Source organism: Camelina sativa, chromosome 2 (genome assembly GCF_000633955.1).
Source record: "Camelina sativa cultivar DH55 chromosome 2, Cs, whole genome shotgun sequence".
In the NCBI taxonomy this organism is placed as follows: Eukaryota; Viridiplantae; Streptophyta; class Magnoliopsida; order Brassicales; family Brassicaceae; genus Camelina; species Camelina sativa.
The window spans coordinates 6,063,001-6,077,810 of record NC_025686.1 but is presented as its reverse complement, the minus strand read 5'-3'; the positions used below and the strand labels follow the sequence as shown (position 1 = coordinate 6,077,810).

The window sequence follows — 14,810 nt, the reverse complement described above, 5'->3', positions numbered from 1 at the left end:
GTGACGGAGATGGAGATTCATCGGACCTATGAGCAGAGGAGGATGTCGAAGCTGGAGTCGAAATAAGAGTAGATGGGCTCAATGGAGTTGATGGGCCATCTAAGATAACTGGGCCGGGCAAAGAGACATTGGAAATTAGTGGATCATCTGGTAATGGACCGAGAGAGTTGGAGACCCACAAAGCTTCACCTTCTTCGTCTTCGTTAAATCGATCCGGAGAAACATAGTCATCGAATGGGAACTCGATTTCACAAAAACGAACATCTCTTGAAACGAAAAATTCGTTCTTGTCAATATCGTACAATCGCCATGCTTTCTTCCCGTAAGGGTACCCCACGAAAACACATTTTCTGCTTCTAGAAGCAAACTTAACACCTTTGTGAAGATGATTATGGGCATAACAAAGGCTGCCAAAGACTCGCAAATGATCAATTGCAGGAGGTGTACCATAGAGTTTTTCATAAGGCGTGAGATTATTCAAGACAGGACTTGGTGTCCGATTGATCAAATAACCAGCAGTCAAGACACACTCTCCCCAAAACAAAATAGGCAAATGTGATTGGAAACGCAAAGCTCTAGCCACGTTTAAAATATGACATTGCTTTTGTTCAACCCTGGCATTCTGTTGCGGTGTAGCCACACAAGATGTTTCATGAAGAATGCCTTGTTCACGAAAGAAAGAACCCATACTTGTGAATTCCTTGCCGTTATCACTTCTTACACGCTTGACTGGTTTCTGAAATTGCCTCTCAGCCAGAGCAATCAAATTTTTGAGGTTTGTTGCAGTTTTGGTTTTGTCTTTCTGTAGGTATATCCATACACTACGGGAAAAATCATCAACAATAGTGAGGAAAAAACGAGCACCAGATGATGATGGAGTGCGATATGGACCCCAAAGATCACAATGTAGAAGCTCAAAAACTGTTGTTGTTTTATTATTACTAATGGGAAAACAAGACGGAGTTTGCTTAGCTCGGAGACAAACATCACACGCCTTATGGAAAATTTCAGAATCAACATAAACATTAACTTGAGGAAGTGAACCAACAACTCTAGCAGATGGGTGACCCAACCTTGAATGCCATAACTTATAATGCTTTACGTCTTGAGGTGTGACCAAAGCCGCGGACTCCATTCTGCAGAAGCGGAAAGTTCCACAGTCTCGCTTACCCGCACCAATCATCATCCTCGAAGCGAGGTCCTGGATAACAAGGAATTGGTCAGCTAGTTGAACAATACAACGATTTTCATCCATCAACTGTCCCACTGAAATGAGATCAGACTGCAATTCCTCAACAAAAAATACTGACTTCAGAACCAGATTTGAACCCAACAAAACAGTACCCTCTTGATAAGAAACTCGTTCACGACCATCAGCAAGAATCACTAGGACTGGTTCCATGTTTCTTACATTAGTAAGAGACGCATAACTACTAGTTAAATGATGTGATGCACCAGTGTCGAGTATCCAAGAAGGAGATAAAGACTTACCAGAGAGTTTTTCAGTGCTTGTACTCGCTTCACCATGTGGGCGGGTGTTGAGAAGTTTCACAAGACTTTGCCACTGAGTGTCACTGAGTCCACTAACGCCATCTCGATCCTTGTCCGTGATAACGTAGTTAGCTGTTTCATGAGGTGGAAGTTTTGGGACATGAACGACATTTGCATAGCTCTTGTTGCAAACTTGACCACTAGAGGAAGCACCACGACCCTTGCCAAGCATGGTCCTGCTTCGTGGACGGTCCCCTCACCATTCAGTATAGCCGACCACCGCAAAGCAACTATCCGAATTATGGCCACCACGGTTACAGTGTTTGCACACTGGCAAGCTGCCGTCAGATCGAACAGAGGAAGCATACGAGGTCGTTGATTAACTTTGAATCAAGGTTTCAGTTTCTCTGGTATATCTCTGGGAAAGTCAAGGTTTCAGTTTGACTTTGAATTAGAACGTGACCTGCACAAGATTTTGAACAAGAGGCCATGCCATTTCAACGGGTGGTCTTTCTCTCTTGAGCGATGGGAACCCCATATTGGTGATTCCTTCCCAAATACCATAACCTTCTGGATCCAAACTGAAGGTATTCCCAACCTATACTGGGTGGAGTCAACCCTGCGTAACTTTGGAGATTCATTTGGCATCTGCCGAGCAGTGGACGCTCCAATGGGAAGAATCCAAGTAACTGTCAGGGGAGATGAACCTCTAAGATTCAGAAAGAAAACTCAACTTCCTTCGGGGGATGTAGTCTGGGTCTCCATGGTATATGAGAAGCTATACAGGTGGTGCAAGCTTTGCCACCTCATCTGTCATGAGCAAGAGTCGTGCCCACTGAACTCTGACCCCATTCAATCTAGCAAAAATGGGAGACTACTGGTGAAAACGATTGAAGAGAGCTCCCAGTCAGAGAGTGGGAGACTAAAAAACCATAGGGAAGTTGCCCAAACTGAGGCTGGCAGTAGGAGAGGCCTGACCTTGTCAGTCCTGAGGCCCAGGATAGTTTCTTTGATGGTTATCGGCTTGAAAAGGCTGAGGGAAAGAAGGTTGTCTCCCATGGTAGAAAGCCGGTGTGGAACAGATTGGAGAAGGCAAGCTCTAATCCATATCGTCCCCCTTCCCAGCGTAAGGTCCCTGTACCATGACAGTCTGGTGGTGATACTCTGAAGCAATCAGAAAAGCACTATAGAAACGGTGCTCCACGTGATCACTCATACCACGATAAAAGCTCGCGTGTACATCTCTCTGGACAACGGTCAGAATTAAGAGAGAAGACCCGTCAACAAGAAAATAGTCGACGCAAGAGGAGCTATGAAGATACCTTTGGGCTGGAGAAACAAATCAGTGTTCCACAGAGTGAGGACAAAGAACTACCCTCTTCTTGTGCGAATCCCAGTTCCCGTGTAGCTATCAGACCTACAACCACCAACCAGTCGGACTTTCAAACAACAATCTCCGACCCTCAGGTCGCGACCTTTTGAGCTAAAAAAGTTGTCATATCTCCAAATCCTGTAAGAGAGAGACCCTTTCGTCTCAACCTGCAAAAGAAAAATGTGGTTGATTATGTGGAGAGATGTAACCCAGCCCCAAGTAAAGCGGTGGTAGCTACACCANGGGAAAGTCAAGGTTTCAGTTTGACTTTGAATTAGAACGTGACCTGCACAAGATTTTGAACAAGAGGCCATGCCATTTCAACGGGTGGTCTTTCTCTCTTGAGCGATGGGAACCCCATATTGGTGATTCCTTCCCAAATACCATAACCTTCTGGATCCAAACTGAAGGTATTCCCAACCTATACTGGGTGGAGTCAACCCTGCGTAACTTTGGAGATTCATTTGGCATCTGCCGAGCAGTGGACGCTCCAATGGGAAGAATCCAAGTAACTGTCAGGGGAGATGAACCTCTAAGATTCAGAAAGAAAACTCAACTTCCTTCGGGGGATGTAGTCTGGGTCTCCATGGTATATGAGAAGCTATACAGGTGGTGCAAGCTTTGCCACCTCATCTGTCATGAGCAAGAGTCGTGCCCACTGAACTCTGACCCCATTCAATCTAGCAAAAATGGGAGACTACTGGTGAAAACGATTGAAGAGAGCTCCCAGTCAGAGAGTGGGAGACTAAAAAACCATAGGGAAGTTGCCCAAACTGAGGCTGGCAGTAGGAGAGGCCTGACCTTGTCAGTCCTGAGGCCCAGGATAGTTTCTTTGATGGTTATCGGCTTGAAAAGGCTGAGGGAAAGAAGGTTGTCTCCCATGGTAGAAAGCCGGTGTGGAACAGATTGGAGAAGGCAAGCTCTAATCCATATCGTCCCCCTTCCCAGCGTAAGGTCCCTGTACCATGACAGTCTGGTGGTGATACTCTGAAGCAATCAGAAAAGCACTATAGAAACGGTGCTCCACGTGATCACTCATACCACGATAAAAGCTCGCGTGTACATCTCTCTGGACAACGGTCAGAATTAAGAGAGAAGACCCGTCAACAAGAAAATAGTCGACGCAAGAGGAGCTATGAAGATACCTTTGGGCTGGAGAAACAAATCAGTGTTCCACAGAGTGAGGACAAAGAACTACCCTCTTCTTGTGCGAATCCCAGTTCCCGTGTAGCTATCAGACCTACAACCACCAACCAGTCGGACTTTCAAACAACAATCTCCGACCCTCAGGTCGCGACCTTTTGAGCTAAAAAAGTTGTCATATCTCCAAATCCTGTAAGAGAGAGACCCTTTCGTCTCAACCTGCAAAAGAAAAATGTGGTTGATTATGTGGAGAGATGTAACCCAGCCCCAAGTAAAGCGGTGGTAGCTACACCAGAAGATGGAGGTTCGGTGCAGAAAAGCTTACAGTTTGATTTGAGTGATCCATCTCCGAGTCTAATTAATTCCACAGTGGAAACCATATCGACTCTGCCCCCTACCTTAATGGTGAAAATCAAGAAAAGTTGGTATGAATAGACTTTTGAGGAGGAAGAATCAGAGATGCACGAAACTCCCCTTGAAGACAAATTCACCAACCAGTTCCAGATTGAAGTTTCGAGACCTACTATTCCATCACCAGAGATCGAATTAAGAGAACCCTTGTTACCAAATCTAACTCCACCGCAGGAAATATCGGCGATCAACGAAGAAGGAGCCGATGACTATCTTGAGGACGTCGAGAGAGATGCAATGGAATGGGAGAAGAATCTCGATGACCTGGCTAAGATTGATCTCGAATGGACGGAGGAAGATGCGGAAGCCTATCGGTAGCCGGGAGGCGGTGTCGTCTGGATGGGATCCCTTCGATCTGGATATAGAGGCAGATGACTTGTTGGGTGATGATGATCAGGATACGATGGATTTAGTAAGTCATATGGGGAAGACGATCCCGTTGGAGATCACAAAGGAGAAAGAGGAGAACGGGTGTCGTGCATCTCATGTGGTAATGGGCCGGGCCAAAGGCAAAAATAAGAAAAAAAAAAAATAAGAAACCAGAAGCAAAAGATAAGGAAAAGGTCCATGGGCCTCTGTATAATTATGGAGCAGCCTCAAAAAAGTTGCTCAACCTGCGTTTCTCAACCTCAATACCTTCAAAACCAAGGAAACCCAAACAGGGATCCACCTCCTTAGGAGGTGAGACTGTAAGATTGCATCATAAAGCAAAGGTGACAGGAGAATCTGTGGAGTTGCATAAAGGTACGGTGGAGGCTAGGGAGCCACCCGATACCAAAACATGATTCTTTTGTCTTGGTCACCACAAGGGACGGGCACTTTGTGTCGTAGCCGTCGACTGGAAGTGAGTCTATGTCCAGGTTTCTCCCCTACCTCCTTTCCATGGTTTAATCCCTATGTCCTTTGGTATAATAAACTACTAGTATGCTTCCGGTTTTACCATGTAATAAGCTTTTGGTTTCCCATCATCGAATTACATGTGTAAGTCGAGACCTTTTTGCCTTTGTCTATAAAATTGTTTTGCTTATGAAATGGGTCTTTTTTGGCGCTTGTGATACCTAATTCCTCATTTGAGGAGAGCTCCTTCCTCTTCTATATCTCAAACGGAAGAGTGTGTGCCCATGTTTTTAGGAAATACTTCAAGAAAGCCCCTCTAAAGGTAGGAATATGGCTTTTACAACTAATTAAGGATTTTGTTTCCTCTCCTCTTCGATTGTGTCTTTTGGAAAGCATAGTAATAGCAATTGAAGCTTTGTGCAATACAACACCTTCTCCAAGTGTCCTTTCAGGTTCTTGGTTTTCAAGACTCTCGTCTTGCCAAGCATGTAACCACCCTTTCCAGGGACCTTTGGTGCACGCTCGGAATCCAAACACTGTGTTTGTTCTTTTACAACGTCTGTGGCAATGGCTATCAAGGTGGTTGATTATGTGGCGGTGGTCGGGCATCCTTCACCACGAGTAATTTTACTTTGTGTGGCAACTCTTTACCTTTAGGACTTGTTGTCCTCTTTATGTATCTTGTCACTTTTATGGTTTCAAGTCAAGGTTTAAAGCTTGTTTTATGTACGTTTTAAGATCGTTGTTTGTAGTTTATTTTGTCTTCCTGTATAAGTTTATTAGTGTATTTGGCTCCTCTTCAAAGGAAACTTGTAAACCTTTAATCTAATATAATATTATGGAGTGTTTGATAGAAAAAAAAAAGACGAGTCTTCCAAACAATGAAACACAAACTCGACGAAACAAACAAAGAGGGTTCAAGATAAAGACACGTACGGTTTCCGTCGCCTTGCAACTAAAAGAAGAGAGGCATGTCATGACAGAAAGAAAAAAGTAAAGAATGATCTAAACTAAGCAAAGTAAACGTATCGACGTTTTTTTTTGTTTTTATCCCATTACTTTTCATTTTCGGTATCTGATTTGAGACTATTGAATGAATTAAAAAAAAATGCTAAAATAAATTGTAATTAAGTTAGATTACACTACATTTTCTATCATTTTTTCTTCTAAGTCGTATTTTAATTATTTTATTTTAAATCAAGTGACCTAACATATATATATATATATATATATATATATATATATATATATATANCGCATCAAATTACCGAAACTTTCAACATGCACAACTGAACAAGCATCTTACTTTTTTTTCTTATCTAAATAGGAGAAAATGTAACTTTATCAAGCATAGATTATTAGATTAACAAAACTTTCAACAACACGCATATTAAGGCTTTTGTCGTAAATTTGTAATATGCTACATACATTGTAAAAATAAAGCATTTATTAAGCATGTATTTTGAAAATATAATTGCGATACTGATGCATCGCATAATTAGGATTATTTCTATTTATTTATATTTAATATTATTAATTATGTGATTTATTTTTAGAGGTTTCTAGAATATTGCAGAGATTTATTAGGGTTTTATGATTTTATTATAAATAGCCTATTCATGCCTATTGTATGAGGAAGTTGATTTGATTAATAAAATTAAGAGCTTTTGTGTGAAGAGTATTCAGGACATCTTTATAGGCATAACTGTTTTTGGTGTTCTTAGATTAAATATATTAGGAAAATAATCTAAGATCAGTAGTTAAGATCTTTTGCTAAAAAGTTAGTTATAGAAATAACATGTTTAAGATCTTAAGATTTAATAATATAATATTCTTAAACATATAACAATTATAAAATCTAATAAATTTGGTATATAATATTAGAATTAAACTTATTACAATTATATAATATTCTTAATCATATTCTTAAACTTATAAACTTATAAATTATAAAAATTATAAAAGAACATTTAAATTTCAAACTTATAAAACTTTTACTAAAATTCATAATATAATACCAAATTTTTATGAAACAACAAAACATTGTAAATATTTTTTTTTTAAAACCAAACAAACATATTACTTAATTAATTAAAACACACAAACATTAAATTTAATTAATACATAGTTTAAGGTCCAAATTTATTCCATATATGCTCAATCAAATTCTCCTTTAAATTGTGATGTGCTTGTCTATCACAGATCATTGTATGGCCATCACCTAATCCCCCAAGATTTGAAGACATATTTACCGAAAACGTAAGATCCGGAGTAGTTCCAGTTCCATCATCTTGTTGGAATTCTTGTTCGTCATAGAGTGTGTATGAATCTCGTTTATCTTCGACAATCATATTATGGAGTATTAGACATGCTCTCATAATATATGCAATTTTACCCTTTGACCATAAAAGAGATTGGTTCTTAATCATGGCGAATCTAGATTGCAGGACTCCAAATGCATGCGCAACATCTTTTCGTGCACCTTCTTGACGTTCTGCAAACAATCGATGCTTCGGGTGTTGTGGTTGTGGGATGGATTTAACAAATGTTGCCCACTCGGGGTAAATACCATCCGTCAGATAGTAAACCAAATTATACTCATTTCCGTTGACATAGTACGTAACTTCGGGAGCTCGACCGTAAATAATGTCATTAAAAACTGGTGATTGATCAAGAACATTTAAATCGTTACAATTACCTGGAGCTCCAAAAAATGCATGCCATATCCAGAGATCTTGTGAAGCTACCGCCTCCAAAACAATTGTTGGCTTACCGGTGCCTCGTGAATACATTCCTTTCCAAGCGGTTGGGCAATTTTTCCACTTCCAGTGCATACAGTCGATGCTTCCAACCATCCCGGGAAAACCCCGCTTTTCTCCATAAAAGAGTAGCCTTTCAAGATCCTCTGGTGTGGGTCGGCGTAGGTATTCAGTGCCAAACAAGTCAACTATTCCGACGACAAAATGTTCCAAACATTTACGAGCAGTACATTCAGCAAGACGTATATATTCGTCAACCGAGTCTGTTGCAGCCCCATATGCTAATAGTCGAATTGCTGCAGTACATTGTTGTAGCGGTGAAAGACCATTCCGCAAGGTTGCATCCCTTTTTGGCTTAAAATATGGAACTTCTTCACAGAGACGATTCACAATACGCAAGAACAAAGGTTTGTTCATTCGAAACTGTCGGCGGAATTGGTGAGCATTGTATGTCGGATTATCAGAAAAATAATCGTTCCACAAACGGTCATGCCCTTCTTCGCGTTTTCTATCGATATATGTACGTGGTTTCCTTTCGACAGGACTTTCCTCTTCAACAGCTTGAAATTGGTTACTAAATTGCTCTTGAAAGTATTGGTTTAAACTATCATTATTGGGATCATAATGGTAGTGAAAATTGTTGGAAGAAGATGCCATAACAGGATTAAGAAAGAAAATGTCTTTGGTGAGAGGAAGAAAATGGTTTGATTTTACAAATACCTTGAGTAAAATAAAAAAGGTGAACAAAAGAGAGAAGAGTTGGTATGTTTGAGTTGGTATGTTTGAGTTGGTAAGTTTGAGTTGGTATGTTTGAGTTGTTCTCGTCTCATATATATAGAACTTTTGGACATTGAGAGTGTGAGTTGAATTTCGGACAGAAAAGAGAAGAGACAAATGCTTGTGAACTTAAAGTGAACTTGGTGCATGTGAATTTGAAGCATGTGAGTGTTAACTTGATGCATGTGACTCTGTCTTTGTAACTAAAATCCAAACATACCAAAAACAAATACATGTGACCAAATATCAAGCCTAAACAAACAATCCGATCACGGGTTCACAACAACAACCGAAAATGACACAAATATCAAGTCTAAACAAAAATCTAAATACCAAACCTAAACAAAAATCCAAATACCAAGCCTAAACTAACAATCCGATCACGGGTTCAAAACAACAACTGAAAATGACACAAATTTACTTTAGCTGAATCACTTGGTCCTTGAGCTGGATCACTTGGTCCTTGAGTTGGATCACTTGATCCTTGAGTTGGATCACAAGTAACTTGAGCTGGATCATTTGGTCGTTGAGCTGGATTACTTGGTCCTTGAGCTGGTTCAGTTGTGTCTCATTAGCAGGAAGTGGTTGAGCTACACGGCTCGACAGACTTGTGAAACCAATAGCAGGAGCTGGTTCCGGAGGATAGTAACAGGTCTCAGCCTCCTCTTCTGATGAATCGCGACTACCATCTAAAGGGCTGTTTATACCATAGTCGTATAAACGGTCCATGACTTGTTCAACCTGAAAACGAAAACACATCGATTTATTAAACATCACCCGATTCATTAAAAACACATGTGAAACGAAAACATATGATTAGACCAAAGCAAACAATCATAGTATTCATAAACACACATATAAGAAACATATGATTAGACCAAAGCAAACAATCATAGTATTCATAAACACACATATAAGAAACATATGATTAGACCAAAGCAAACAATCATAGTATTCATAAACACACATATAAGAAACATATGATTAGACCAAAGCAAACAATCATAGTATTCATAAACACACATATAAGAAACATATGATTAGACCAAAGCAAACAATCATAGTATTCATAAACACACATATAAGAAACATATGATTAGACCAAAGCAAACAATCATAGTATTCATAAACACACATATAAGAAACATATGATTAGACCAAAGCAAACAATCATAGTATTCATAAACACACATATAAGAAACATATGATTAGACCAAAGCAAACAATCATAGTATTCATAAACACACATATAAGAAACATATGATTAGACCAAAGCAAACAATCATAGTATTCATAAACACACATATAAGAAACATATGATTAGACCAAAGCAAACAATCATAGTATTCATAAACACACATATAAGAAACATATGATTAGACCAAAGCAAACAATCATAGTATTCATAAACACACATATAAGAAACATATGATTAGACCAAAGCAAACAATCATAGTATTCATAAACACACATATAAGAAACATATGATTAGACCAAAGCAAACAATCATAGTATTCATAAACACACATATAAGAAACATATGATTAGACCAAAGCAAACAATCATAGTATTCATAAACACACATATAAGAAACATATGATTATACCATAAGAAACAAGCATAGTATTCATTAAAAACATAAGAAACATACGATTACACCATAAAACAAACAAGCATAGTATTCATTAAAAACGTAGCAAACAAGCATAGTTAAAACAAACATTCGAGGGTTTTCATCTAAGTTAAAACAATTCCGCCATTAGCTTCTTCTTAAGCGCTTTTTCATCTTCGTCTAGGGTTTCATTCTTGGCAATGAGAGTGTCAAGAATGGACATCTTTTGGAGTTGCTTCATGCCCTCTGAGTCCTTCTGTTTTATCTCCCATATCTGACTAAACTCTGCAGATGGTGTAGCCTTATCTTTGCCTTTGTTCCTTAGTTTTTTTGTTGCCTTTATGCCCGGAGGTCTGCTCTCGTGCTCACCAACCACAGAACCTGTCGATCCAGCAGCATCATCAGCTTTCCTTTTGTTCAAACTGGTTGTCTTTGGGGTGGGGTTCATAGTCTCCAGGTTTGCCCATTTCTGTTCAAATCATAGCACAGTCCAAGCATACTCCATAGCAAACTTCTTCTTGTACAGCTTCGTGTAGATTTGGTGAGCATTTTGTAAAACGTCTACATCGTTCATGCCACTAGCTTTCTCACCCTCTGCCTCTGCAAAAGCTCCACAGAACCTGCTCACTTCCTTACTGATTTTTTGCCATCTTTGTCTACAATGGTCAGGGCGCCTAGGCTCAGCACCACCACGTACATGACTACTTGTACGGTAATAGTCTCCTATACGAATCCAAAAGGACCCTGCCTTTTGGCAATTCCCAACTACTGCATCCTTCGATGTGTTTAACCAGGCGCTTATCAGGACTAAGTCATCTTGTGAAGACCATAACCGTCTCTCCCTACGCTGTTCTGCTGTCTCTTCTGATTGACTAGGAGGTTGAGTTGGCAGTGAACTAGGTTGCAAACTAAAAGCAGGGATTTGAGACGAACTAGTGTTTACATTGGGAGCAAAGCTGTCATATGGGAAGTTAAGAAGGCTAAAATAGGATTGAGACTGGCTGTTAGGAGTATTGTTTGATGCCATAGCAATCGGACTTAAAGAAGGAAGAAGCTTACTCGAAAGGTCTTAAAGAAGGAAGAAGCTTATTAGAGATTGGAAGAAGCTTATTAGAGATTGGAAGAAGCTTATTAGAAAGGTCTTATACAAGGAAGAAGCTTATTAGAGATTGGAAGAAAGAAGTAAACTCGATGGATGTATTATAGAGAAGGTAAGAGGATCATTAAATCAAAAGTTTTTTGTTGTCAGAGTCTTTAAATCAAGCAATAACCATTACCTACTTCAGTCAAATCAGAAGTAAATAATGGTCATTGAGTGTTTTTTTAAAAGTTTTAAAGGTTTTAAAATTTTCAATTAGGTTTTCAAAGTTTTAAGAGTCAAGACTCAATCACACAACACTTACATCTAACTTTAAGACTCAACACTAAAGTTTTAAATGTTTTAAGACTTAAGACTCAATCACTCAACACTAACGCTACTTACTTAAAAACATCCGAGATAAACAAGCAATCACACAACACTTACACTACTAACTTTATAACATCCGAGATAAACAAGCAATCACAGAACACTTACTAAACCGCAACACCAATCAAATCAACCAAGTTTAAAACCTTTCATATATAAACAACAACTACACTCAAATCATCCAAGTTTTAAAGTTTATTGATGGATATCCGATTACAAGAAATAAACCTAATCAAGCAAGCAACATTCACAAAACTGTCAATATACACTTACCTTGTGATTACTATCGTTTGATGATGCAGGTTTGATGATGAATATTCGATTTAATTTCCCATGTATAACCTCACCTACAAGCCTCATAAACAAACAAGCAAAATCGATTAATGTTCATCACTGTAAATTGACTCAAACATAATCAAAATTGACTTACAAGGTTTGACTCAAACAACACACGACACTCAAAATAATCTCTAATTCAAAGACACGACATTATACTCTAATTCAAAGGCTAAAGCATCATCAAAACTGACTCAATCAACACACGACACTCACAAGGTTTCACTCAAACAACACAAGACACTCAAAATTGACTCTAATTCAAAGACACGAGATTGAACCCTAAAGCAAAGGCTAAAGCATAATCGAAATTGACTCAAACAACACACAACACTCAAAATTGACTCAAACAACACACAAATCTCAAAATTGACTCAAACAACACACGACACTCAAAACCCAATTCAAAGATTTGAATAACCCAAATCGATGAAACATCGATGAAACCAAGGAGATGAGATTACCTTTGCCTTTGTTCCCCGGAGATGAGATTTGCGAGCCAGCCAAGACAGAGGAGACGAGGAGATCTCTTGCAGAGGAGCTGAGGAGCTTCGCAAGACACCGGAGACAGGGGAGACGAGGAGCTTGGCGATACGACGGAGACAGAGTAGACGAAGAGATCGCCGAGGAGACACTGGGCTTAGACAAGGAGACAGCGGAGATGAGATCGGCACAATATTGAAGGGAAGAAAATGAAATCGCCGTTTTGCCGTTGTGAGAGAACAAAAAAATCTCTAGGTCGACAATATCGAAGAAGCTGAAACGAGACAAATCTCTCCACCGACCACAAAATGACGTCCAATGAAAATAGCACACATAGCACAAGAACAACATAAAAACAGTTCGCAAATAAGATCAGTTTTTCTGATCTAAGCCCACTGTTTAATATTTTCCAATTTTAAAAAGCCCAAGAACAGGCCAACTGTTTCGGCGATAAAGATGGCACAAACTCTTGTTTTTGGATAGGTCCAGAGAGATCTCAACGATTCCAGGAAGACATTGATCTTAGGTATTCTTAAACTAAATAAGATCTAGGCATGTCAATTAGGGCCAAAGCCCGCAGGCTGGCCCGGCCCGGTCCTGAAAAATAGCGGGTTCAGGCTTAAATATATATGTTCAGAAAAAATTGGGTCTTTCGGGTTCAGCCCGTTTGGGCTATAGGGTTTTTCGGGCTTAGCACGACCGGGCTCGGACCAGTCCGAAAAACTCTTTAACAAAAATATTTGTACTTTTTTGTTAACATTTTTGTTTGATTGCAATATTTGATTAATAATTTATTATAATTAAAGTTTTAAACTCTAATCCTAGTTTTTATAATACTTAATACTTTAAAATATTTTATCTATGATATTTTAAATGAATTATATACTATTTTATTTGGTTAAAGTATCAAAATTTTGTTTAGTCTTAAACTTTTTATATTAAATTAAGTTGGTTGTAATGAATATAGATAAGTTATTAAAATTTTGATTGATTTTTTTATAGTGCACCTTGAAACACTGTTTTGTAAGGCTTATAAGTTTCAATTTTTGATCGATAAGATAAGCCCGAAAAAGCCCGAAAAGCCCTGTAGCCCTAACAGGGCCGGGTTCGGGCTTTGAAATATAGGCTCAGAAATATTTAGGGCCGGGCCAGCCCGATTGACACCCCTAATAAGATCTTTGTATTTATCTTAACTGGCTCTGATACCAACTGACATAGCGGAAGCTAAGATAAATACAAAATCTTATTTAGTCTAAGAATACCTAAGATCAATGTCTTCCTGGAATCGTTGAGATCTCTCTGGATCTATCTGGAAACAAAGGTTTGTGAATACTCTTCACACAAAAACTAAAAGCTCTTAGTTTTATTAATCAAATCAACTTCCTCATACAATAAGCATGAATAGGCTATTTATAATAAAACCATAAAAACCTAAGAAATCTCTGCAATATTCTAGAAACCTCTAAAGATAAATCATATAATTAATAATAATATCAAAATACAAATAAATGGAAATAATCCTAATTATGCGCTGCATCAGGTCTCGCTGGCCAAGAAAAGATTTGTCCTCGAGTCTTGTATCTTCGCTGCATCAGATACTATCGTTTATGGGAAGAAATTATGGATGTCTCGTTCTGCTTATAATCAAATTCCAATGTCTCCGTTTATTCCACTCCACATAGGCGTAATTGTTCGTGCGATGAGGATGTGGTTCATCGTGAAGATCTCCAACGATGTATTTGGTGTGAGATTTATAATAGGATGAAATTACACTAATAGCAAGCCAAATTTTCTGTGCAAGCAAGGACAACGATACGGACTAATTGGTATTGGATTGTCAAGATTTCAAAACTTTTTATAAAAGCAATGAGTTTTTTCTGTGGAGCTTCAACTAAAGAATGCTAGTAAGGCTTGCATATCACATTCAACATGATAGCTAGTAAGGCTTATCCAAAGGAAGCATCGTCAAATTCACTTTTTCATGTTTGTTATCTTCAATATATGACACATATTTCTGTTTATATGATAATTTGTTTTTGAAGCTTTGTATTGGTTTGCTACATGATGTACTACCCAGTTGATTAATAAAGTTATTGGAACGAAAAAAAAAAAAAAAAAAAA

The 14,810-nt window shown here is 38.6% G+C and overlaps 1 protein-coding gene and 1 long non-coding RNA gene across 3 annotated transcripts; both read right to left on the bottom strand.

Annotated features, from left to right (window-relative positions):
- LOC104718496 lies at positions 3,119-4,863 on the bottom strand. Of its 2 annotated transcripts, none has more exons than XR_756389.2 (3): positions 4,332-4,863; positions 3,665-4,225; positions 3,119-3,543 (listed from the first exon to the last, which is right to left on the bottom strand). It is a non-coding gene; the product is annotated as an uncharacterized LOC104718496 (long non-coding RNA). The 2 variants fall into 2 exon arrangements; XR_756387.2 differs by having other exon boundaries at positions 3,119-3,932; positions 4,009-4,225; positions 4,332-4,862.
- Positions 10,533-11,429, bottom strand: LOC109126407. The gene is made up of 2 exons (XM_019229938.1): positions 10,968-11,429; positions 10,533-10,871 (listed from the first exon to the last, which is right to left on the bottom strand). The coding sequence occupies exons 1-2, from the start codon at positions 11,427-11,429 to the stop codon at positions 10,533-10,535; spliced, it is 801 nt and encodes a 266-aa protein (XP_019085483.1).

Coding starts and splice junctions, on each gene's coding strand:
- LOC109126407 (XM_019229938.1), bottom strand. CDS start 11,429: ATGGCATCAAACAATACTCCTAACAGCCAGTCTCAATCCTATTTTAGC. Junction 10,872..10,967: donor AAGCTAGTGGCATGAACGAT/GTAGACGTTTTA, acceptor TGATTTGAACAG/AAATGGGCAAACCTGGAGAC.